This window comes from Bombus huntii, chromosome 12, assembly GCF_024542735.1.
Source record: "Bombus huntii isolate Logan2020A chromosome 12, iyBomHunt1.1, whole genome shotgun sequence".
Classification (NCBI taxonomy): domain Eukaryota; kingdom Metazoa; phylum Arthropoda; class Insecta; order Hymenoptera; family Apidae; genus Bombus; species Bombus huntii.
The window spans coordinates 1144695-1169233 of NC_066249.1; the positions used below are offsets into that span (position 1 = coordinate 1144695).

General features: G+C 37.6%; 1 protein-coding gene and 1 long non-coding RNA gene across 6 annotated transcripts in view; one reads left to right on the plus strand and one right to left on the minus strand.

The window, feature by feature from the left end:
- Positions 1 to 538: 538 nt before the first annotated feature.
- LOC126872146 (transcription factor kayak) overlaps positions 539 to 24539 on the plus strand; it is a 35135-nt gene continuing 11134 nt past the window's right edge. Inside the window, exon 1 of one of the 2 annotated variants that reach the window (XM_050631771.1) lies at positions 539 to 882. In XM_050631771.1, the coding sequence (XP_050487728.1) occupies positions 751 to 882 (132 nt within the window). In that variant the 5' untranslated portion in view covers positions 539 to 750. Of the gene's footprint in view, positions 883 to 6627; positions 6942 to 24539 lie in introns of those variants that run through there. The other variant, XM_050631770.1, reaches the window with a different exon arrangement.
- LOC126872171 (uncharacterized) lies at positions 4039 to 6409 on the minus strand. 4 transcript variants are annotated; one of them, XR_007691889.1, is made up of 3 exons: positions 6269 to 6409; positions 4300 to 5739; positions 4039 to 4144 (listed from the first exon to the last, which is right to left on the minus strand). It is a non-coding gene; the product is annotated as an uncharacterized LOC126872171 (long non-coding RNA). The 4 variants fall into 4 exon arrangements; XR_007691888.1 differs by having other exon boundaries at positions 4065 to 4174; XR_007691886.1 differs by lacking the exon at positions 4039 to 4144 and having other exon boundaries at positions 4263 to 5739.

Here is a 24539-nt window from a genome sequence, read left to right on the forward strand (position 1 = left end):
TATTACTGACATTTTACGTTATAAATTTGGTAAGGGGAAAAATGAAGTTCAATAAGTGAATTTTACAAGCTACAAATTATTTGACGAAAAATTATAAAAATATAAGAAGAAACCTATAATTTACAACTTATAACTTCTCAATTTACTACTGCAATTAATTTTCGTTTATTACGAAAAAAAGGAAATACTTAAAATTTTCTAGAAATGTATTGCCATCGATAACCGACCAAATAGAGTTCCAATTTATCACCAGCAAGATTACAGTAGTAAAACCAAGCAAAACACTGTTTGCATAAACAGTACCCTGGCAAGCAGATCCCATTGATAGCACGAGTAGCGTCGGCCCTGGCACGAGCATCGCGAACGTGGCGCGGCGAACGTCGCTATTGGTAGCCTGGGAATAGCTAGTGACGTCATACTTGTTCGTGGAGCCTCGGCGTGTAAAGAAAGAGCGTGTCCAGGCAGATCGTTGAGCTAAGGATTGAACGTGCGCGAAGCTCGAGGTATTCCCCCACGGTATGAGTCATCGCGCGCAGTTTCACACAGTTTCGGGCAAAGGAACCTGCGATTCGTGTGTGCTGCTTTCGAGTTCTCCGTAACGAGGATCTTGAGCATCCCTACAGACGATCAAGAGAATAGATCCTTTCATAATAGAGGTTATAAAACCGCCGCGAACCCAATCGTCGACTTTTCCTTTCGCACTAAGGAAATACGACCAGGTAAAACCCGTTGCGCATCGACGACGTAAATATGAAGCTCGACGTGTCGGACGTGCTTTACGACAGCTCGAGCGTGTCCAGCGACAGCGGGACGTCACAAAGCTCCCGCGTCAGCCATGATTTTCTCGCCAGCATCGCGAATTCGACCATACTACCTAGCAACGTAAGTACCGGTTAAATACTCTCCTTTCTACATAGCTAGAAAATGTTAAAAGAAGTAGATTTCTCCGCGTAAATATGGCAACTTATGCAATCCTTAAGGTGTACGCTTATGTGTACGCGCGCTCGTACTTACGTATGTCTGATAAACAGCGTTCACGTGATTGGTCGAACGACGAATTTCTTTGAAATAAGTTATATAGTTGAATAGTAACAACATAGCGAATAAAAGTGTAGCAAACACATTATGTAACATAGTGACTTCCTCGAATGATTAAGCATTATTCAAAATAATTTAGCTGATTGTTGGCGATAGACCCGTAACTTATGGAGGAAACGGCCTTGTTAACTTTTCTGAAAAACACGTTCGCGTGTCCTGTCGAAACCTGACGATCTCGAAAAAAAATTATCGCATGTAGGTATTTTGAGTATTGTAAACACGATGAATTCGCCGATTTCGCGGAAGAAATTGATTCGTTGGAAATCAAAGCATAAGCGGAATACTTCTGTATTATCTGTGTACCTCTTACGATTTCCAAAGATCGATTGTTTCCTTGATAGAACAGATTCGATTGAAAATTAAAGATAAGAAAGCAAACTCATATGGTACCATCGGCTGATAAAAATTCTCGATTAATTAGGAACGTACTTTACAATCTCTGAACGGTGCTATAGCCGTCCCGTCACACGAAGATGGTACACTTGGTACACACACCGAGATCTAAATTTATAAATCGCGTGGCGTCATCGCTATATAAACTGTTCAACGTAAAAACATGATTTTCAATTTTCGTAATTTCCGTTCGCTAGTTTGCAATAGCGATAAGAATCGTCTCGTAAATAGAACACAAATGATATTCGTACACGACAATAATAGCAATTTTTATGTCCATTCAGCAAGATGTGCATATTCAGATAAACAGCTTTCGTTCTTCTCCCAGCTGGCTAGGTACCCATTTAAGGCACACGCTACGTGTGTAAGTATCGCCAATAAACTTCCGAGTTACTATAGAATTAGCCAATGAAATGTTGTCTTATATATTGTCGTCCATTCACTGATCTCTACAAATGAATGGCTGCTATTGCAATACGGGAGCGTAACTGAATTGTTTGTCTGAACAAAATCATAGTCTTTTTTCTTTTCTATTGATATGTAGTTATTTTAAAGAAGTCACAATTATAGAATAAAGTAATTTTTGCACTATTTCAATCCAAAAATTACAAATATCATCATAATATTACATATCACCATAACAAAGCAGTATTAATTCTTTTATAAAAAAAAATTGTGTTTTTAGTTAAACATAAAATTAACTAGATCGACTAATTCTTATCCTACGCCGAGTAAAACAGGTTCCAGCATGAAACAGTACGAATACATTGACGTAGAATACTTTTATAGGCACGAACGATTACGTTAATTTCCATTTTCTTTCCCTTGCGTCACTCTTGGCAATAGAGGCGCGTATAAAAATTACGCGCGTTTTCCATGTTACATAAAACATTCATGTAAACAAGAAAAGCAAGGTATAATGCGGAAAAATATATATAATAAGGCAAGGTGGCGATACGATATAATCCTTAAATAAAAAGATCGTAATATATTTCATGTCCCTGACTTTCGTCGAGGGTTGGACGCGCGCCCTCGTCCAGTTCCCCGTTTCACCCTACGTATAAATTCTGTGGTAGACGATGGTATTGATCTAGCATTTCCACTGGCATGGCTTCTGTTGTCCCCAACAGCTGTTTTATAAAGAAACCCGTACACGCTCGGGTTGTGATAGCGCGCGGTCATTTAAAAACACGCGCTACTGCATCGACATGCACAAACACGTGAACGCCGATCCCAAACACATGTAAAAGAACAACTATAGATCGTAGTGTATATTGCGCAGCATTAATATTATGAACAGATAGCCGACCGAGCTGCCAGCTGTTGTCACCTAATTATCTCTGTCGCCATTAGCGATAGGGTTCAGACGGTGAAATCGACCGATAAAATGCAAATAGTCATTCCGGAGAGACATTTGCGAGCTCTACCAAGGAAACTTTGCGCTACAACGTATGAAATATAATTCCGTTTACTGAGTTCGGGGAAAAAGGCTTCCTGCGTTGTTCCGTAAAAGGTCGACATACATGGCGGCCATGTTGAAATATTAGGTAGGAGAAAAAAAATCTGTACAATTTATAGAGTATTGTGATTAAGACGAGAGAAACTCGTGTTTTAATCAGGGCTCGTAGGATTTATCTTTTATTCCTTGCTGTTGGGTATTGTTCGAGATCAAAGAAGGTCAGATTTGTCAGGCTAGCCCATGGGCGGCGACCATTTTTCGGGCAGTAGTCTTAGGGAGAAAGTAAGTATGTACATATCTGTCAATGGCCTAGATAAGCTCAGCTAGTAGAACACTGTCACCGTATCACTATCTATATGCGTAATCTTTTTCTACATATTAAACCCTTATTTTTAAATATTTACTTCATAATGGAAGATTTTTCAATTTTCTTTGAAGAGCTGTTTATCGACAAATCGTCGATTAAAATTTCCTTCAAAAGAAGCCATAAAACGGTGAAATATCCTCGTCCAAAGGATTATCTGCTACGAACGCATCCAAGTATTCTTAGAACTTAAAGCTTTCGATTAGTCGGTGGAACGTGATGCGCGGGAATCGGTAAGCATTTGATCGGCAGCAAAGTCACGGAGGCATAATCTTGTTTCCTGGTGTTTCCCCCGTCCATTGTATCTCCTTTTATTCCCGATAGAGAATGCTCGGCGTTCGTGTTTTATCCGCGGCTAGAGTAAAAGCATGCGGATCCTTTGACACGTATATAAGAAGAAGAAGAAGAAGACGAAGAATCGACTGATTCATGGCGGTGTTTCTGATTGCCTATTCCTCTTTGTTCCCTTAAATATTCAAAATACCGTCGTTGTCTTGTGTTTTGAGCACAACGAGTTTTCCCCATACAAAGGCCGATCAAGGCTTCCGCCTTTCCCTCGTATGATTTTCGGTGACTATTGTTATGCCACGCGTGCAGCTTGCGCCGATCTTTTGGTTTACCCACAAACATTCGATTAACCCCGCTGCTTCGGCCGCGTGCTCATTAAAATGTCTCTTTGTTCGCCGGGAGAACAAAGCCGCGATCCATTCGCGACGTCGATCTTCGGTTTTCTACTCCTTTGTGTCGTCGATGGTAAACGTTGCCGTAAGCGAGGTCATCGATTCTTCTTACTACGTGATTGACACGATTCACCGAGAATTGTCTTTAGTCTGTTAACCAGGTTGTGTACTAATCAGAAGCTTGTGTAATTAAAAAATTAAAAATTAATAAAAATATATAGATTCCACTTAGGTAGGTTTAATGTGATGTGAAGACCACATAAAAAAATGATTTTAAATTCATTTTTATTTGATTTTCTGTTTACCTCGAACGCTTTTATCGGAGGTGGTCTACAAGGGACAATTCAACATCAAAGAATTTCCACCTACGATAAATAAAGCTAATTCCATTAAAATAACATTCATCTAGAATTAGTTAGATTAGTCCTATTGTAGTAGGTGGTTTACGATGTCTTCATAAAAATTGTTTTTTTCGATGGAGTGAGGACCTGAAAACAATTAAAAGACTATTTTAACGTTCGTTATAAGCAACTTGTATGTCTATGAATCACACTTTGTTGACACACTGCGCCTTTTGCCTGGAAAACTTTTCACCAAAGCAGAGTTATACATCTATTAGGATTTGTATATACCGACGATACGCCTTAAGGAATCGATAATGGTTTTACGTCCTCAGCTGGTCAAAGGGCTACTTTCGCCCCGTTAAACTGTCGCACGTGGGACTACTTAAAGGCGCAATACATGATTATAAATCACAATGTCTGCTTCTTGGAGCTTAGTTCGAGACATACCTATTCGAACGACAATACCAATAGCATTCTTATTTATACACGGAATTTGCAGAAAGGTTACGAAACACGTGAAGATTGGTAACCATTTATTCTTATTTTAAAACTGAACATTTTTTTATTTTTTGACATCTGTAATGGAGAATGTAACAGCTTTCGAAAAGATAAAACTAGACCTGTAGCTACGTTCTAGAAGAAGATTTTCATTTTTCCTTTTTTATTAAATAAGTATTTTAGAAATAACATTTCTCAAGTTATGATTTGTATAAGATAACATAAAAGAAAAGAGTCTAAGTTTACCAGATAAATTTCCAAAAAGAAGAAAAATACAGTAATAAAAAAATTTTATTGGCGTCTAACTCGAACGCGGCATGTTTTTGCGATAATATTTATAGCCTTTTTCCCATGCATCTTGCACACGGTAGCTCTGGCCACGTGTACTACTGTTTTCTCTTTTTAATTCGTGTACAAAGTGCGTTCACACGTACGTTGAACGTTGCTCCGAACCGACGCAGTTTGAGCCGAGTTCGTTGTACGTGTGTTTGTAACGAATATACGTATATCGAAATAAGAACAAAGAACCGTGCATGCACGAGGGAATTCCCGGTACCGAAATAGTAAGAAACGAAGTAGCGCGTGTGACAAACGATCTCGCATAAGTGACGACCACTCAACGTCGCGATAAGTTTACCAATTTTTGTTATTCTGCGATTCTCGAATCTGGAACTATAATAAAACCATGTATTTGGGATAAGAAATTGATATATTACGTCGTAATATGTTAAACGTGTAAAAACAAGGAGAAATAGCAACTGCGAAAAGTCGAGCCTTGAGCTTGTTGTACTTACAATATAGTTACGGAGCAAATCCCCCCTGAGTAATTCCTTGACATATTTCCACCGCTGTCATACATTGTGTCGAGCTGTTACACTTCGCATATTCTTCGCAATGTCGTTTCTGAAAGTGAGAAAACTGCGGTAATTATCGTTTTTAACTATTTATGCGCGTATCTTATTTACTAATGTATCAACTCGTTACCTTGTTATGTCTGATTCGTAGTGCAGATTACGGTTCATCTTTGTGATGGTAATATATACATGTTACTTAGGTATTTCTATAAAAAGCATGTTATATAGGGAAACAGATGCACGCATACGATACATTTATACGTATTTCTGACATATAATTAAGGATCAAAAGATAAATATATTACATTAGAATATCACTACTTTCAAACGTTTCAATATTTTAAATCCATCATACAATTAAATGTAGTTCAAAGCGCATGCACGGGCCGCTCGAAATATCGTAACGCAGCAACTTGTTAAGACATTTTGAAATACTACTTTAAGCTGTCTTAATACATACGATAAACATAAAGCAGGGTATGTAATGTAAGGATGTAAGCCATTAAGTAAGACGAAAATCTTTCTGTTCGACTATTCGTTTCTCGAAATTATGCAAGTTAACGAGCTCACGTAATTACCTGGAAAAGGGGTTCTAGTTCTCAGTGGTGCGTTCCCTGATTCCGTGGAAATCGTCGCGATAGGAAGCCTCGGTGTAGACGAACACGTTGATTGGTCGCGCGCTATCGCACGAATCAGCAATCAAGATGGCGATGACGTCACGCGGTGGTTGCTCGACGCTGATTGGTGGGGGATAGAGCGGCTCTCTTTCTATATAGTTTCCAAGTTACACTGGCGGGCTCAGTTGAGATACGTAAGCAACACGCGCTAGTAGGTTTCAATACATAGCAAATCCGGTATTGCATGATTGAACTTGTACGTGACAGTGACGAAAAGACAACCGGCGAGCATTCGTACGTGTCATTCTTCAACAAACGTTTAGTGGTACTTTGAACAGAACGTGATATCGGTGAACAGAAAGAAGGTGACCATTAGTTAGTGTTCTTGCCTCACGTTGAACGCGTATTTCTTGTAGAGGTGTAATTTTTTTAGAGTCGGAACCGGCGACTCTTCCTTTTTTTCCCGTAGTGAAGTTTTGAAAGCGAAACGCGCTCACAGATGACGCAACGTGTACCGAGCGCAGGCTTTGACGACACCATTATCGAAGATCACAATTACACCATGTTTTCCATGTATCCGCCGAATTCTAACCTATGTGACCCGTGGCAATCTAACAAATTGGATGCATTTGCAGTAAGAGAAATTATTTTATATTAATAATTTATTTTTTTTTGTAAATGTTTTGTTATATGTATAAAAGATTGAATCGTTGGTTTGGTAGAAGAGTGATACATTTCAAAGGTCGCTATCTACGTACCAGGATGGAAGTGTCACAATTGCTAACAATAAGAATAATATCATGATTCGAAACTCCGTCTTAATCTCTTTTTTGCAGTATTTGATATATATACAGTGACTACAAAAAGTATTTATTATAGCATTTGTATTATATTTAGCCTGATAGTCTCGAAATTGGATTTAGTTTTACGTTATTACAACATTTACTTGCTAATATCATATTCTATTTCAACCTTGCTAATTTAAACCAATTCCTAAAAAAAATTGCTTTTCTCGTTTGTTTTAAATCTCTAGTAAAGTTCTAGTAAATACTATTGTTATAATTAGAAACGTTTCACATAAATAAAACGTGGGAAACACTCGAATATGTTTTATGGTAGTACGAGCATCGATTGTGTGTACGTTTGGTCAAATGTCACGGTCAAAGGTCAATCGATTTTGTCGAACTAGAGTTATCCCTGAACTTAGTTGCCATTCACAGTAGTAATTTTACCTTCGTTATTATCGGAAGAAATTTATTGTCATTATTTGTTTAACACATTGAGTGTTATATTGTGAATTATCTTTTTCGAACAAAAAACGGCAAAGTTAGGAAGCAAAATTTAAACGTTGAAGGTAGGAACGAAATGGTAATTAAAAATTAAGTACAGAAGTGGACAGCGTTGTACGATGTTAGTGCAAAATTAATCCGATAAGTGTGGGCGTGCTGATAGTGACATTTTGCTCAAAATTTCTAAGAAGTGTCGTTATCCCCTGAAACCCTCGATCGTCTCACCTGTCGAATTTTTAGGTTACTAAGAAACTTTCGCTTCTCAGAATACACGTACCTACAATTTTTGTTTTTCAAAACAAATTATTTATCGGTTACTCGAAAATATTTCTCTTTTATTCTCAAAATATATGTATAATATTTGTTTTATTTTTGCCTAAATTTTTTATTTTATTTTTCAAAGTAATAAAGTAAAACATTAATTATTCAACTACATATTTAGCGATGAGAAGAATATTTTTTCTTTCGCAACTTAGTCAATAATCTTTAGATTTTGAGGGATTTTGATTTCTAATAAACTATTGTTAATATGTATCGTTTATTAAAAAGACAGTATTTACGGAAAATTTGATTTAAGTCTAATAATTATTAGTAAAATTAGGAAAAATAAATTCCAAACTTTGGTATAGGTCGTGTGTTTACCGTAATGAGATTCTCATTTAGATAATAGACGAAGGCCATAGAAGCGTTTATTACAAGCAATTATTTGAAGTGTATTTGAGGTACTTTTGAGTCATGAGTAACTATATGTTGTCGCTAGAATCCTTTATCTGTTCCTAGGAATCGTGCCTAAACTATTAGCTAAAAATATCTTTAAGAAAACATTCGGCACACCTTTACTTATACCACAATAAGCTTAGTTTCGGAAAAACAGATTGTGAGGTTATTTTATTAATTGTGAAGCAATATTTCGAACGATCTTCGTTAGACAACACATTATTCTTATCGCATGAAATAAATTATCAAGGAAACACCCATTAGAATAATTATCTTATTCATTCAAATACCTACGCAATAATTTAGAAATTCGCACAGAATACCATTGTATCGCGTATACAATTTCTCTCAAACCTGTTACATCTATTCGATTGTGTCATTGAACCTAAGTGAATTGTCTTGGAAGAAAAGTCTCATCCCCACCGATAAAATTTTAGCATTCTTTGTGCACATGATACCGAAGGAAAACAGTTAAATCTGACAGGAAGCCCGGAGTTAACGCTCGTTAACCCACCAATTAGAGGGTTTAGTTAAACGAAGGCAGGGTTAAGTTTAGCGAGAGCAATATAAACGGGTCATAAGGCAAGAGGTGTCATCCTGTCTCTTAGCCTCGCAACTAAGACGTTTGTTCTCAGCGTTGTAGTTCTTCGTCAGATACACACGATACGTTATCTAAGCATTATCACAGAGAAAGCTATCGAGTACTATGAAAAGATAGCTCTTATCTCTTCACGACTATTATTTCTTTTTTTGTAATTTTTTATTAGATAAAATTTGGATTTCCTTATCGATAAGAAAATGGTTGAATGTGCTTTGTAGAAGTCGTTTGGTTTAAATAAATTTTAATTCGTTGTACAGTAGCCTCAGTCTAAAAATTCTTTAACACATTTTTAACAAATAGTCTCCACTACTAGTGGGAATATTGGCAAATGGCAGATGATGGTTATTCGTAATCAAAATCATTCAAGGTACGTCTGGAACATCGTGTGCTCTGTATTTCAGCGGCAAAGGTAGATTTTCTGTTTCACACAACCTATAATGTATCTGATTGGTAATTAAACGAAGTTTTAACATTAGGAATTGAAACTCGGTTAATGTAAAATGAGAGCTACTTAATGTAACATGAAACAGGATAAGGGAAAAGGAAAAGTGGCTTAAACGACTATATTCTTACAGCGTTCTTCATTCTTTCCTCGTTCATCGACTGTTATGGAGAAGGAGAAAAAGGACGTCTGATGATCGTCGAGGCGTTCATTAAGAGACGAAGCAACGCCCATACAGGAATTTGCATGAAAATGCGCAAAAAGCGGAAGTTGTCGGTTTTTATTTTAGGACGGCTTACCTCAGTTCCGCGACGCGTATACGCGGAGATGAGTCATCGGGGTCTCGTGTAGTTTAACCAGCGATTTATGAATGAAAATCCGCGCACGTGTCGCGTGCCTGGCTCCCAGTGCCGCGACACGCGAGATCGCCCTCCATTATTATTCGCGACGCCTCGTAAACATGTCGATTATGCTGCATCGCTCCCGCAAGACATCATCCGGTACCAGGAAAAACGTTTAGAGATGCGATTTCTCGTAAATACGTGATACGGCTACGTTTCTGTCGCGGCGATTCTAACCATATTCTCCGTTTCTTTCCTTCATCTTTTTCTGTTTCGTTGTTCAACCTCTTGGCGCTACCGAGAATTATTATCCAACTGCGCTCTACAATAATACCAGGCAGATCAAATCCGGTATCGTTTGGTTTTAACATCAATGCAGTTAAGAGGTGTAATCTAGTTGAAATCAAGTTCGCTCAAAATGACTTGTACGGGTGATTTAGTACGAACAAGTGGTTAATAGTTGTTTAAGCATTCGAGTCATTTATTTAGAATTTCTTTATTTGGATTTCGATTTTTATTCCTACAATATGCTATAGTCGAATAGTCTCCTTGATACGAATCTGATCAGTAAGTGCGGATGTTGCTAGATTTATAGAAAATTTAAAGGTGTAAAAATTTGTAGAACGTGCATGTCGTAAAACAAATATGTAAAATATCCGAGGTGAAGCGGTTAGTGAGTAACATGAAACTCCACTTAGACTGCATTGCTCTAAATATATTTGCAATCATTATGTTACGAACGTACGTAAACATACGCGGCCTATTGAGTCGGAAAAGAAGAGAGATTCGTAACAAATCCACTGTATTATTACAAAACCATCGACAGATTCTTTTCCTCGCTCAAATTAACAGATAAAAGAAATCGCGTGGAAGAAATGTCTGCATTGCGAAACCGCGTTTAATGCGCCAAGCAAAAACGTGGTTTCGCAACACAGATCCAGCGTATTGTAGAAGCAAATTGCTCGAACCTGCCTTAGAAACTCGAACTTCGTAGGTTTCGTATGATTTTCACGATACTATGATCGTGGATTTTTATTATCTTTTTTTTTCCTCCTTTTTCTTTTCTTTTTTTTTTTTTTTTTTTTTATTACCTTTTTGTTCACGTGGATAGCGAGACGGTAATCCGGTGTAGTCGACCTCGAAAGGAGGTCGATTCCACGGAAAGATATCTTGCGTATGAGTGACGTCAATACGTTAACACTTTCCCCTTGAGAATGCCTCGAATGGATGGGGGATCTCTTCGATTTCAACGTCTCCACCTTCGACGTCCATCTACCTGTCCCGGGTTTTTCCCCTCGATTGCGAAATCTTCGATAGATTAGAGGCGATTTCGATGTTTCTTACGTTGTATCTGTTTTCTTTTTTACATCGCACGCCAACGGTTTTCTTTTTCCTCTGACGCAGGATGATTAATGAGTGGGAGCATTAGCTGACTAAAGTGCAGATGTTTTGAGCGATCAACGTCGATTTTTAGAATCTCATAATTGCGATGGAATTTTAGTTTGAATGTTCTATTTTGAACGAATCTTTCTGCAAAGAATTTTTGTGGTAATTTTTTTGGTAATTAGGAGAAGTTTTGTTTTGTTTGGAATTTCTATTGGCAATTGTTTATCAAAGATATGGCGTGGTAATAGAAATAGGATCATACACGATTTTCAAAAATTTACTTCGCTGTATTTTAATTTACTTCGATGTCGTTTCTCTGTATTTTAATATACGGAGCGCATCGGTGCAACTTCTGGGCGATTCGTATCTCATTCGTGGACGTGTATGAAGGAAGAAGCTTCACGTTTAATAATACCGTTACATTATCTTATTTTCCATTCCAAACATCGTGACAAACTCCACCTTAGTCACTCTGATTTAATATTCCCCGAGTTTCAAACCCTATTCAGTTTGTCCTTCGAGGAACTGGCACCGTATCGTCCTATCGCCGAAAAGATTCAAAGATTTACGTTCTTATTCTATTGTTTCCACATCAAGATCCGTCCGTTCCGTAAAATATTTAACATACGCATCGGAGTCGTTTTTGTCGCGCGAGGAACGCATAGGCTCACAAAAGATATTATAATGGAACTCTTCTAGAAATCTTTTATGAACGTATATATCATGTGTGTTATACGAAACATTTTGAAATTTCATTGCTGCTATTACTATCGTGTTTACATTGATAAAGTTTGTAATCCGGTAATGCAAGATGTTTATCGAAAGTATTTAAACGGCCAATTATCCGTTATGTTAATAAGCCTCGACATTCAATTTGACCAAAGAATGCTATTCATACTTTAGTTTAATTTTTTACTAAATACGTATATACAAGTTTACAATAAATACATATTTGTAATTTCTACATACAGTTTCGGATTGGTTTCAAATTTAAAATTTGAGAGTGTGGAAGTAGGAAGAATGCTCATAATGTGAAATAATACATAAAATATCCAAAGTATGGTGCTTTTTATAATAGTATAGTAATATATAATTTAGTTATAAAATATAACTATAAATAATAATTGAATATAATTTATATATAATTCAGTAGATACACCAATTTTCTACCAAACTTCTATTTCTATAAATACATTCTGGAGAATATGAATTTGTAGAAATCTTCCCAGTTTAATGACAGTCGTGTCTCGTTGCAGTGGTAATGAAATTTCATAATGTTTCGTATATCACATACAATATGGTCACAAAAGTTCAAATACTTTCGTGTGCCAGTGTAGATACGTATTACGTGAAAAAGAACGTGCGTAGATACATATCACGTGCACCCATCTGTCGTGTGACCCTTCTTGAAATTGATTTGCTGGCATAAAAGAAGAAACGAAGTCTTCTTATTCACAGCTGCATTCTTCGTGATGCTCGGGTAAACGAAGGAATCAGGGCGGCCTCTAAGCTTCGTACGCTGGTTATAATTCAAAAAGACTTCGTCTCCTTTCCATCTGATGGTATGATAAAGTGGTCTACCTATTCACAGGGTGATGCTCGCCCTTATAAAAGGCGCTGTCTCGTTTAAAAGGTCATGGAACCCAGCGAGCCCTTTTGGGTCTCTGCTGATACGTGGGACGAGAGTGTATCCAATTTCGTGAAACTATTATGACCGTGACGGTCCGAAGTCTTGCTGGACGTCGACAAAAAGGACGTGGGTGCTTTAAATGCGGTACTATACCGAGTAGTTCATTATGGGCTAATGTGTTTTGGAGTTAAACATTGCTATCTGAATGGGTAGAGCTTGGATGTTTGGGTGAATGCTTGTTTTGTTAGATAAAATGGAAGTTTAATTTTTTACTGTTAGTTAATTGTTTATATAAGAAGGTTTTTTTCAATGGGTCGCCGTTTATTTAATTATAGAGCGAAGTGGAACTTTCCTATTAAATGAAATGTTCAAACAGTTTATAAATTGTACGAATTCCGATCAACCACACGAAACTTGGATTCTAAATTATAAATTCATACATATTTGCGAATTATTCAAACCCATCACAGAACTCACCGTACAAAATTGTTCATTCAAAATTCAAATAAAATTCCCGTAGTCAGCATGACTCAGCGAAATTACGAAATGAAAAGAGCTACATTTCTATATCGAAGAATCTGCCAAACGGACCAAACCGCAACGGAACCCATTAAAACTAATTAGCTCGTTCTTTGTTCGCGTGGAAAAACGCGGTGTCGCGTGAGAAGGTCGTTGAAATAGTATGAACCGAGGAAAGTGGAACGGTTTAAAAGGATGAAAGATATGGATGGGAAAAGATGTGCGTGTGGAGGTCCACACGTAGCCCGGCATTATGCGCGCGATTATGTAGGTATTCTCATCGGAGAACGCCGAAGTGCAACCAGTCGGAAATGCCTGAACGATTGCGTCACTGGTCAGGAATTCACGGACCGTTCTGCCCTCGGAGCGTTTTCTTTTACGCCCGTGTTCCTTTTTTCCCCCCTTACGATCGCGTTGCCGTCCTCCTCGTACTCTCCGTCCTTCGTCCTTAACGTCCTCACGACGTGCGCGTGCGTAACATTATCCCGCTGACCGTTCTTTGACTTTGTGTACATGTAAGCGGCAGGCGAATTAGCGCGGTAAAAGGGTAGCCATTTTGTGTAAGTAGTTGAGGAAGATGGTGAAGATGGAGTACAGATGAAGTTGCTTAACCTTCTTCTTTTTTTCCTTTCTTTTATCTCTAGGGAGAGTAAAATTGCAACTCCCGAGGGATAATGATAGGTATAATAGGTATGGTTTCTATCTTTAATTAGATCTTTTACTTTGACTTTCTGCGATTTTAGTGTAATTTTAAAAGTTGCTTATTTCGTTTTAATCGAAGCATCAATTCAGAAGGTATCTACGTTGGATACTTTTCTTGTTTTCTTAATTTACGTATACCTTCGAATATTGAATCATCTTTTTATTTATTTAATTTGAACATAATTTCAGAAAAATATATATATATGTCGGAGTAAGGTTGGAATCTCCGACATATATATCTCTAATTCTTTTAATTCGAGTACGGTTCGAAAGGATAGATTGAACTTTATCGAGCAAATTAAAGTTTTCATCTAATAATGCTGTTCTTACTATTTGAACATTGAATTAATAAAGGCTCGAGTGCGGTGCATTACAGGCGAGCAACCTTGCAATTATCGAACTACTCCTCGCGTGATCACGAGCCACTTTTCTGCTAAATCATTCAAAATGTTGTACTTGGATTTAACAACTATACCAGCCATTGTAATAAGAACGTTGAAGAGCCTTGTCTCGTCGCTGAATCAGCGATTCTTGAGAAATTTGAACCTAGATGATAAACATTAGGAAATTCCGCAAAAGTCAAGCAGAAATGTGAGCGAATTTGATATTTCGCTAAAATTTTTAATGTAATTGCAAGTTTTGCCTAGAAAGTGGCAATTATGTACCGATGAATATAAGTTAATGAATCATTCTTGGCGAAAAGTAGGCGATTAAACATCTTTGAGGATGAATCGTCAGTTTCGCAAGAATCGTTATTCTGCGTCACGAGAGATCGATTACATGATTGCCGGATAAAGACGACATTAACACTTACAAATTGAGAATGGGGCTTAATCCTTTGGGTGCATTTATCTCGTGACAAATCGTTCCATATCGTACTGTTATTAATGTTACGTACTGTTAAAGATTTAGAAAAAAGAATTAATATTTAATTGAAGAAATTTATAAAAGTTCAACAATAAATAATTTTGTATGACAACGATAAAATGGTACGACAATAATAGATCTTTTTCTTCTGAAGAATAACTTTAACTTCTCGAGTACTGCCTTTGGTAATATTATTCATCCATATTTGTTAAATGATAATATACAAGTTTCACTTGTACAGTGTTACATAGCTTTTTAAAATGTTGTATATGTAATGTAAGTACGAGTTAGAATTTTGAGGTTATCTTCCATAGTATGCATATCTTTTGAAAGGACACGGCCCACTTCCGGAGGTACAATTTTGGTAATCGTGAAGAGATAAAAGTTTTTTTGCCCAAAAATTACATTTCGATATAGCTTGACAAATTGATTTTACAAAATAATTCGCAATATGGCTTAAAAAAAATTGAATATCTATATACAAGTGTTCCATGTCAGCGCGTTTTTCTATAATTTAACGAACTCTCTTAAAAGGTTAAAGATCTATCGTTTTAGTTTTTTCACAATGTAACCCTTCTTATCATCCAGTTTCATAATTGAAATACAGAAAGACGAAACACACCAAAAGAACGTTCTATAGCAACTTTATTAACGATCAACGATAGAACTGACCTATATGAAGCACATCCGTAAAAGCGATTCTCATTACCGCGATAAAACTAGTACGATATCATGTGAACGCGAGCACGAATAAGGACAGGGACGTGACGTGCAGGGAATTTCCAAAATTACCCCGGGAAAGCCCGTTCTCCGTCGTGTCGTTCACCTCTGAACGTAAAGCACGCTCTTGAGGGACCACCATCGCATCGTTTCTTGCTTCTCATTCTTCGGCTTTGTCCGGAGTGCGGTGCTAAAAACAGTCAGTCAGAGCACTTTGTTCTTATCTACGTCGTTTTATCGACTACTGACAGACCAGTCCAAGTACTTTGTGCCGTATAACGAATGTGATACATGGTGTTTGTCAAGGGCATGCGGAAGGAACGTCGCGTGGATTCTTCGTGTTCTGGATACAGTAAAACGTCGATTATTCAGGCTTTTGATTTACCAGGCTCTTTTAATAGTAGAAATGTACTTTTCGCTATATTCGAACTTCTAGTTAACTCGTGTTACATCCATTGGGTCATTTGCGATCGGATACAGTTGTTTCGTAAGAATACGATTCTAATATAATTCTAGCCATAGAATCTAGAAAATACAATTCTATAAATCTGTAATATAATTTTAACAAAGTATTTATAGAAAATATGATTCTGTACATTTGTAATCTTTGTAATTTTATTTGTAAAATAATGTAATCCCAGCTGAAGCACCCAGCAAACATAATTCTATAAATCTCTATAATATCTCCCCGTTATAATGAAAGAACCTAAGAAATATAATTCTAAGTCCCTTCGTGTGTTCTCGCATAATGAATTGTTTCAAACGTAGATTCAAGCGTGTTTGTTTGAGAAACGATTGTAAAGGGTGCGCGTTACTCGTGGAAAAGGCGGCGTGCGACCAACAACGAAGCACTGTTCTCAATGGTAATCGTTAATCGAGACTCAGGAAAGGCCAGACTTCAATTAAGAGCCCTAGATGCTGTCTGAAGAGAGGCTGGCTACGTTGGGCCGGACTTAAATGAGATGTGAAAGAAGAGTATGCAGCTTTATGGCTTGGCTTTTGCATTTTACATTTTTCTACGTGTGCACCTATCTGTATACGCTTGATGGAAAGTTAGCAAATTTTATGGATCATTGGGGTATAATTAAGTCGAGTACATTAGATCATTACATTGTTGTACCTTAAACATCGATTTTAGAACAGGAAATTATTCGAATTTTATCGCCTTCGTACTGTGGAATACAGAAAAGATAGAACAATTAGATTTAACTTATTTCTTGTCAAAAATTATAGTCTACACAATGTTTGTTATGTAAATTTCAGATATAAAGGAAACTTTTACGTAATCGGAAAGAAAACAGTTTATCAGAATGTAATAAATACTTCAATTTCATTAAACTTTACAAAATTGTAGTGATTTGGGTATGTTAAATTTGGCTGTGTGATAAGTAGGTCTATGGAAGAAATAACGGCGGAACAGAATATTATATAAATTCTTGAAATTCTTTCATAATTATCAGATATTATGCGTTAGTACCAAATATTAAACTAGAGCAACGCTGACGACATGAGTTAATATATTTTAATTATATGCTTTTAATTAAATTATATGTAATTTTAATTATATGCTTTCAATTAAATTATATATAATTTTAATTATATCCTTTTAATTAAATTATATATAACTCTATATAATTTTAGTTGTATTTCATTTCATAATATATTAACATTTTGGTCGCTATCGTTACAGTTTTTTATGAAAACACTACTGATTCCCTAGAGGAAGATTTACCACAGGAACGGTTTACCATACGGAAGCCATCCACAGGCTTCCACCAACAAGATAACCGACTTAAGAAACCGATCTTGGAAATGAATAATCCCCTCTTTCTTGTGTAGGACACGATGTTAAACACAATTCTAGTATATTTAGTATACTCTAGTGAAGTTTAGTGAAAACGTTTACTTGCACAACTATATAGATACGAGGAAGAAAAATGATATTTCTGTTTCGGTAAAACTTCTCGGAACGCGATCGCGTCACGTGTGTCTTTCGAGCGGGACTTTCAAGGCGATGGAAAGTATCGACGAAAAATAACGGTCCCAGGAGCGATAAAAATCGAGCCGGCGATGTTCTATATTTATGGAATAATTCGTAGAAGTCGCGTTTTGAACCGGAAGAGGTCCTCGAGTATGACGCAACGACACGTGCTCGATTTCGATTTTCCTGGTACGATGATTCTGTGACTTGTGCTATCGAATCCTCGTGACTCATACGCAGTCGGCGCCTATTTAGTAATCAGATGTCTGCGGACGCTGTTAATACATGCGCGTATGTACTTGATGCATTTATGTAAATCCCGTGGATCGTTCGCGTAGTCTATCGATGTCGATCGATCGAGTCTTTTCCTAGCATGATGAAAGGGGCCACGTGACTTGAAAGCGATAGCCATTCGCGTTCCTTTTATGCCGTTCGGAAAAATCCCGAGATTTCCGCTTTCGATAACGACGAGCGCTGTTGATATGTCTCTTGCGATATGGTTAATATACTTTGATATTTAATACGTCTAAAACGTTTAGTCTTGTCGTATAAATATTACACAATATATTATTACATATATTTATTTTTTATCTATTGGTCCCAATTTTATTCGCTTTATGATAATTATATACATAGATATACGTATATATTTTAATATTACAAAGGAGAAACCTGTGTTACGCAAGATACGATTCCGACAATCGAACTCTAGCTGTCGCGCTGAAACTTTACTCTCGTGAGGTACTCGGAAATGCCAAGTATTCCTGAACGGCTACACTTCCCCGAAATTCCCCCCCAAAAAAAAAACCTTGAAACACGATGGCTTAGCGTGATTGAAAGATTTCTGCGATTTCTCCCCGTGTTTGAGAGAGAACCATCTCTCGATCGCGTTTCGGTGGCCGGAATGAAGTCATCTCTTATCCCGGCTAATGCAACCTCTTCCCTCGTGTGGCTGTAGTCTCTTTTTCTGTGTTTTTATCCACGAGGATTCTCTCGTTTCTCCTTCGGGTGTTTCACGTGCACTTGTGTTGCTGGCGTATCCTCTCGAGAAAAGAGTCGAGCATATCCGAAGATAGCCGAAGCTGCGAGGCCGAGCCCGACCAGGCGACCATGTGGTGATAGCGCGATGACAGAAGCAGTAGAAGCACTGTCAGTGTCATTACGACTGCCGTTGCGCGCGGTTGTTCAGCGAAGTTTCGTACGCGTCTCTCTTTTCCTCGTTATCTTCTTTTTTCTCTCGACGATTTCAATGAACGCTGGCATTCCCTTAATCTCGTAACGATTCTTCGAATTCAAGAGTTGAAATCGAAATCGATTTCACAGAATAATCGACGTTGTTCTGTCTGTAAACGAGAAATTGTTTCTGTACATCGACTGCGTTATTTTAGTACGCATAGTCGATATAGATTTCGTGAACAGGCACGAGGTCGCGAGGAGCCGAGGATTCGAGGTGAGTTCACGCTTTTAAAAATTCATTGCCATTTTTGGTGCGTTTACCAGTGGTCAACTTTTTAAGCGTGTCCTGCAAGCGTGACAGCCGTAACGTTACGTTATTGTTGATGCACGCAAGGAACGATTATGAATTCCGCGATAAGAGCTCGAGGCTAAATGACAAAAAGCGAAAGAAAAAGAATCGCGGACCCGATCGTGGATTCGAAGTATTTATGGACATCGAACAAAGGATGGTAGCTGGATATTTTCTTTTCTAATAGCATCGTTATCTTGTTTCCTGGCTGATAGCCGGTGCCTGTGCTTTTTGTTTTCTTTCGCTCGATGCACTTTAGACTCGTCACAGTTGGCTTCGTGCACGTGCCTCTTCCCACGTACATATAAGTAAGCTTTCACGAATCGGCTAGTAGTCGGGACTCGAACTCGAAACCTTGACGTCCCGAGTCGATAATGTTCCCGGAAATACCGTACGTGTTTCCCTTTCGTAATTACCGAATAACGCGTAAACGTCGTTTTAACGGTCTCACGCGATTTTATTTTCGCTATTTTACTATAGATAGCGTATCTTGATATACGTATGTATATCACGAACTATGTATATATATTGTAATAAATCCTATGTTCTATTCTCTATACAATTGTATTCTATCAGTAAAATAATTTGCAACATAAGCTATTAAAAAGTACTAATATATTATATTATCTTATATGCGATACATTATATGTCAACTAACTATATTAAAAGTATTAACATTTCAACATCTTATCGATAATATACAAATACCAAGATAAATGCGTGAGTCATTTGAACATTTGTATAGAATTTGTTATAATGTTTTGCAAATATTTATGCGATCGAGTAACACTATAAAAATACCTATCCCATTTCCCTATCTTTTCGATAGGAACCAACGAGTGTCTACAGTCTACAGCATAGAAAATGAACTTGTTCGTTATGTAACTTACATGGTATAGCACACAACGGTAAAAAAGCGTAACAAACGGGGAAAGTTGTGAGCGCGCAGTCGATCGCCGCGTGTTATCGTGTTTACATTCTTTGTTCTTTGTCCAGAGCTGACGGTGCATCGATGTTTGCGCCGGATCGCGCTTTTTAGCGTCCGCTTCCTCTAACGTTTCTATATGTGTCGGATTGTCGGGGGAGAGATATATTCCTCACTGCAAACGGTCCGATTTTTCACGAGCTTTCCATTAGCCTCGGTTAAATTTAAACGCCTCGACCACTCGTTCTCTTCGTTATGGAAAATTTCTATCTAATTTTTAATCTGTTAACTAGGAAAGACGTAACTGGTGTTGATAATCTCCTGGGTATAATATTATGTTTATGTAAGGATTTTTAACGGTCTATTTTTGTTAATAATGTATCATATCATATCATACATTTACAGGCATTAAAATCGACCCAATTACAATTGATTTGTCTTCGCGTACTTCTAATTTCGTGATTATAGAAACTTCTGATTAAAGAGCGACTCGGTTAATAGATCAAGTTGATATCTGTAATTGCGTTATTCTTGCGCTACTAATTGGATATTGTAGCATGTAGTTCGGATTCGTGGCACTGATTAGGCCACGTATGCATTTATGTAGTCGTCTAAAACAAGATGATGCTCTTTTGAGATTTTTCTTTCCTAAATTTTACTTATTTGTTAATGTGTATGTGTATATGTATATATATAAAAAAGCTAGTGTATTATAATTTTTATAATGAAAATAGAATACACGATAAATGGATTGTTTTAGTTAATTCATGGGAATTACGTTCAAATAGTGGAAAACTTACATTTGTAAGTTATATTTTGCATATTCGTATGTAGATAACTTCTGGTTTTAGAATTCCGTGTAATTTGCGCATAGTATTACTATTGTTTCCCTATCGAGCTCGTAGATGAAGAACAGCGAGGCAAACGGAATAAATGATTAGAAAATTATTCCACTATTAAGTTTTCTGTTTCCGAAGAGGACTGGCATATAGGAGATTGTGATTCGAGACGAGTACCCAGAGCAAAGAGTTTCCTAACCTCTACGCGGAATTATTCTTCTCACTTCTTTTCATGTATCGTTTCCTTATATGAGAACGTGAAACGAGAAACTAGTTTTGCATATTTTGCATTGCATAAGTGAATCAACAACATTTTAACTTCAGTTAAATTTAGATTTCAATCTAAATTTGAACTTGCAATTGAATTTTGGAATTTGAACATATGCTTGAATTCCTAGATTCGAATATGAATCTGAATTTTAAAAGTTTAATTTCATTTCGAATTCGTGCTTTCAAATCTAAATTCAGTTTAAACAATTGAAGTCTTTTGAATCGAGCGTGTTGTAATGTGTTCTTCTTTCTTTTCTTTTTTTTTTTTTTTTTTAACATTTAGAAAGGACTCGAAAAGTAAAAACGATTTCCTTTGTTATCCAAGGCCGCGTGTCCATGTCGTGCAGCAGTCTGCCATGTCTTTTTTTCGTTTCGTACCACGATAACGCCTCTCGGTCCGCGTACCAACGACGTAATTGCGTTATTATTTACCACGTAATAGCAACCGTCGCGTAACGGCCACGCAGAACGAGAGAAAAAAAGAAACATGTCCGTGCACATACGCCGGGAACATAGCAATAACGAACGATAGATTATGCGAAACACGTAACAATTGGTCCATCGAAGGGGGATTAAAACATGATTAGAAATTGGAACGCATTCTCAACCATATATGTAAGAAATGTTATTTACACGTTCGATTAAGCTAGATAATTGCATCCGTATCGTTGTATACGAACTATCGCGTATTTTATTCTATCTGCGCCGTTTCGTATTGTTGGTGCTTATCGCTCATTGGTCGTCTACCAGATAGCATAGAGAATAATAGAGAGAAACTACGAGATTAAACAAATTATCGTTAGATTGCGTTACTAGCAAACGTAATGCGGAGAAATCGTTCTTCCGCCGAAACCTGTAATTAGCCGGGGAAAAAATAACGATAACTACATTGTTCAATCGTAGAAGAATCGCCGTCGCAATTTGTTTGGCCGGGAACGCGTCCTTGAGTCGCCCACGGAGCTGAGTTGAGCGCTCCGATGATCTTGGCCTGACATTTCAATGCCCTCCGCAGAAAGGTTTTCGTGGAAAAATCGTTGCTCCGTCCGTTATGTCCCGACCGCTTGTGCACCGTGTTCATTTTGTTTTGAGACGCCACGTGCGAGAGCGTTTCGGTCTCATCGTCGCATAATTAACCAATGTAAACGGGCCTGCAGCATCTGATCGTGAAAACAAAAAAGCGAAATAGAATTCAGAACAGATACCAAAGATCGCTCAGGCACACGTTATGTTTACCACCTTGTACCGGTCTTACAATGGATCTCTATGTTATTACGTAAATCAAAAATATCCATTTGAGAAAAGATATCGTCAGTCGGTAATAATCGATGCAAATGGACCTTTGATTAGTCAATCTTTGACCACGATCTTCTTACGCAAAATCAAATCGTTTCCTATTTGTTGCGCGTCTAGTTTGACTAGATGAAACATCTAGTTAATGTAAAATTGTATTGAAATGAGGTAGACGATCTCACGGAACGTTCGATGCAAATTTGTCGTTCCGGCGAACAGTCGAACGGTTCAGATCCGCTAGTTTCCTGTTAATTGGACGCCCTCCGTGTTCTTATCGGGGCCGGGAAATATGCTGGCAGTTCCTGGAATTTGAAATTGACGCGTGGGCGGAAGGGAAGGCATTGAGGTATCCGAGGAGGGTTGCTATAGTTAGATTAATATGGATAATAGGTTATAACGGAGAGCTCAGTGTATTTCGCGGAAATGTTTATTTCTGCAAAAATTTTATTCATCTCGACAAAAATCTATTACCATTTTTCAAGTCATTCAATTATTTCGGAATATTTATTTTCATAGATCAAAAGATAAATATTTTTAAGCTGGTGTTTTTAATGCTACTTTTGAAGAGTCAACTAGAAGAAATGTTTTCGTTACACGATGATCTCTATTTATGGGTAACATAATAAGATACTACGGGCAGTGTTGCATGGTGTTTTGTGTTTAAAAATTCCGAGCACTACTGGCTGATAAAACACCGGAGATTGTTTATTGAAATCTGGCTGGCACACATGTTTTCGTATCAAGTCGCGGAGATAAGCTGGTTTTGAATGTCCATCTCGTGTTCACGAGCCACTTCGTGACTGGCTGGGACACGTTTATTTCCGAATGACGCAAAAGAGAACAGGTTTTCCGCTACCGCGTAGCGGGTAGCGTATTCTAATTATCGTCATCTCTCTTCTCCTCCTCGCGTGGTCACGACAGACGCGTTAAAATACTCCTTTTAAATAACCAGTCGACTTGCTTTGTCGTAAACAGTAACTGCTAATCGCCATATTTTCACCAACTTCACAGAAAAATACCACCAATAACACGACGGAAATGACGAATACATTCACATTTCGACATTTTAATCGTCGTGATAATCGTCGTTGATGTAGTCCCAGACGCTTGTCAGGTGACCATGCGCACAAACATATTTTCAGAACTAAAGGAAAAAGCTGCGGCTATGGTGGCGCTGTGTACGCATCTTTAACGAAGCGATGTATACGAAGGAAGCCACATCCTGGAAACGATTCACGCGATAAACGATAATATCGTCCAAACATGCGTTTCACTATCGCATCCAACCAATTCCAATATAACGAGTAAAAAGCTTATTCCGGGAAATCTTACTTAACAGAGATTACATTATGAAGTCGAGGAATCGATTAGTTCGATGAAACAACTGGTGCGAAATTTTCGTGAAGTTTTCGGGATCGGAATGTTTCTCGGTTGGGTCGAGAATTCTACGAAGAGACCTCTTGGCCCCTTTCCAAGACGACGAATCGCGGGGAGGCCGGCGTCGACGACAAACGACGCTCCACAGGTGTTTAAACTTAGAACTCGGGTTAATTAAGATCCTCCAGGCGGACGCGCAATTGGGAATTTCGGAGATGCTGGGAAAAGCCACTGCTCTACTGCGAATAAGCTCTCAAGTATCAGCTGGTATTTGGTGTTACGGCTGTTTTCAATTTGTTTCGTGCTCGCGAGTATTAACTTGTCTGTTGGTAACGCCATTAACTAACTTCAAACCTAGTAACGTATCCAAAGTGATAAAATTTTATATTACTGATTATACCTTATTCTAATTTTATATATCAGTAATATATCAGTACATTTTACCCTAATTCTATATGTATGTTACTAATGATATTTTATTCATAAAATAAAGTTAATTCGAATATTTGTATTTTTAGAAGGGATATGCAAATTTCTTAGACCATTAGCGATTTCAAAGATAGCGTGTGCCGATACTTGATATTTTCGCAGTTAGTAAAGGTTTCGTCGCATTAGTATAAATCTTTTGGAACGCAGTGGCTACAGATAAATCGGTAGGAGCGTTAAGTTGGAAACTTCGGACCATTACGCGATTCCGAAAGAATGTCACTGTTGGCGAGCGGGGAACAATGGAGAAAGTCGTAAAGGCACCCCTTTCTTATCTCTTCGGTCATAAACTTTGGCTACACACTTGCATTAACTACCAAAGGCT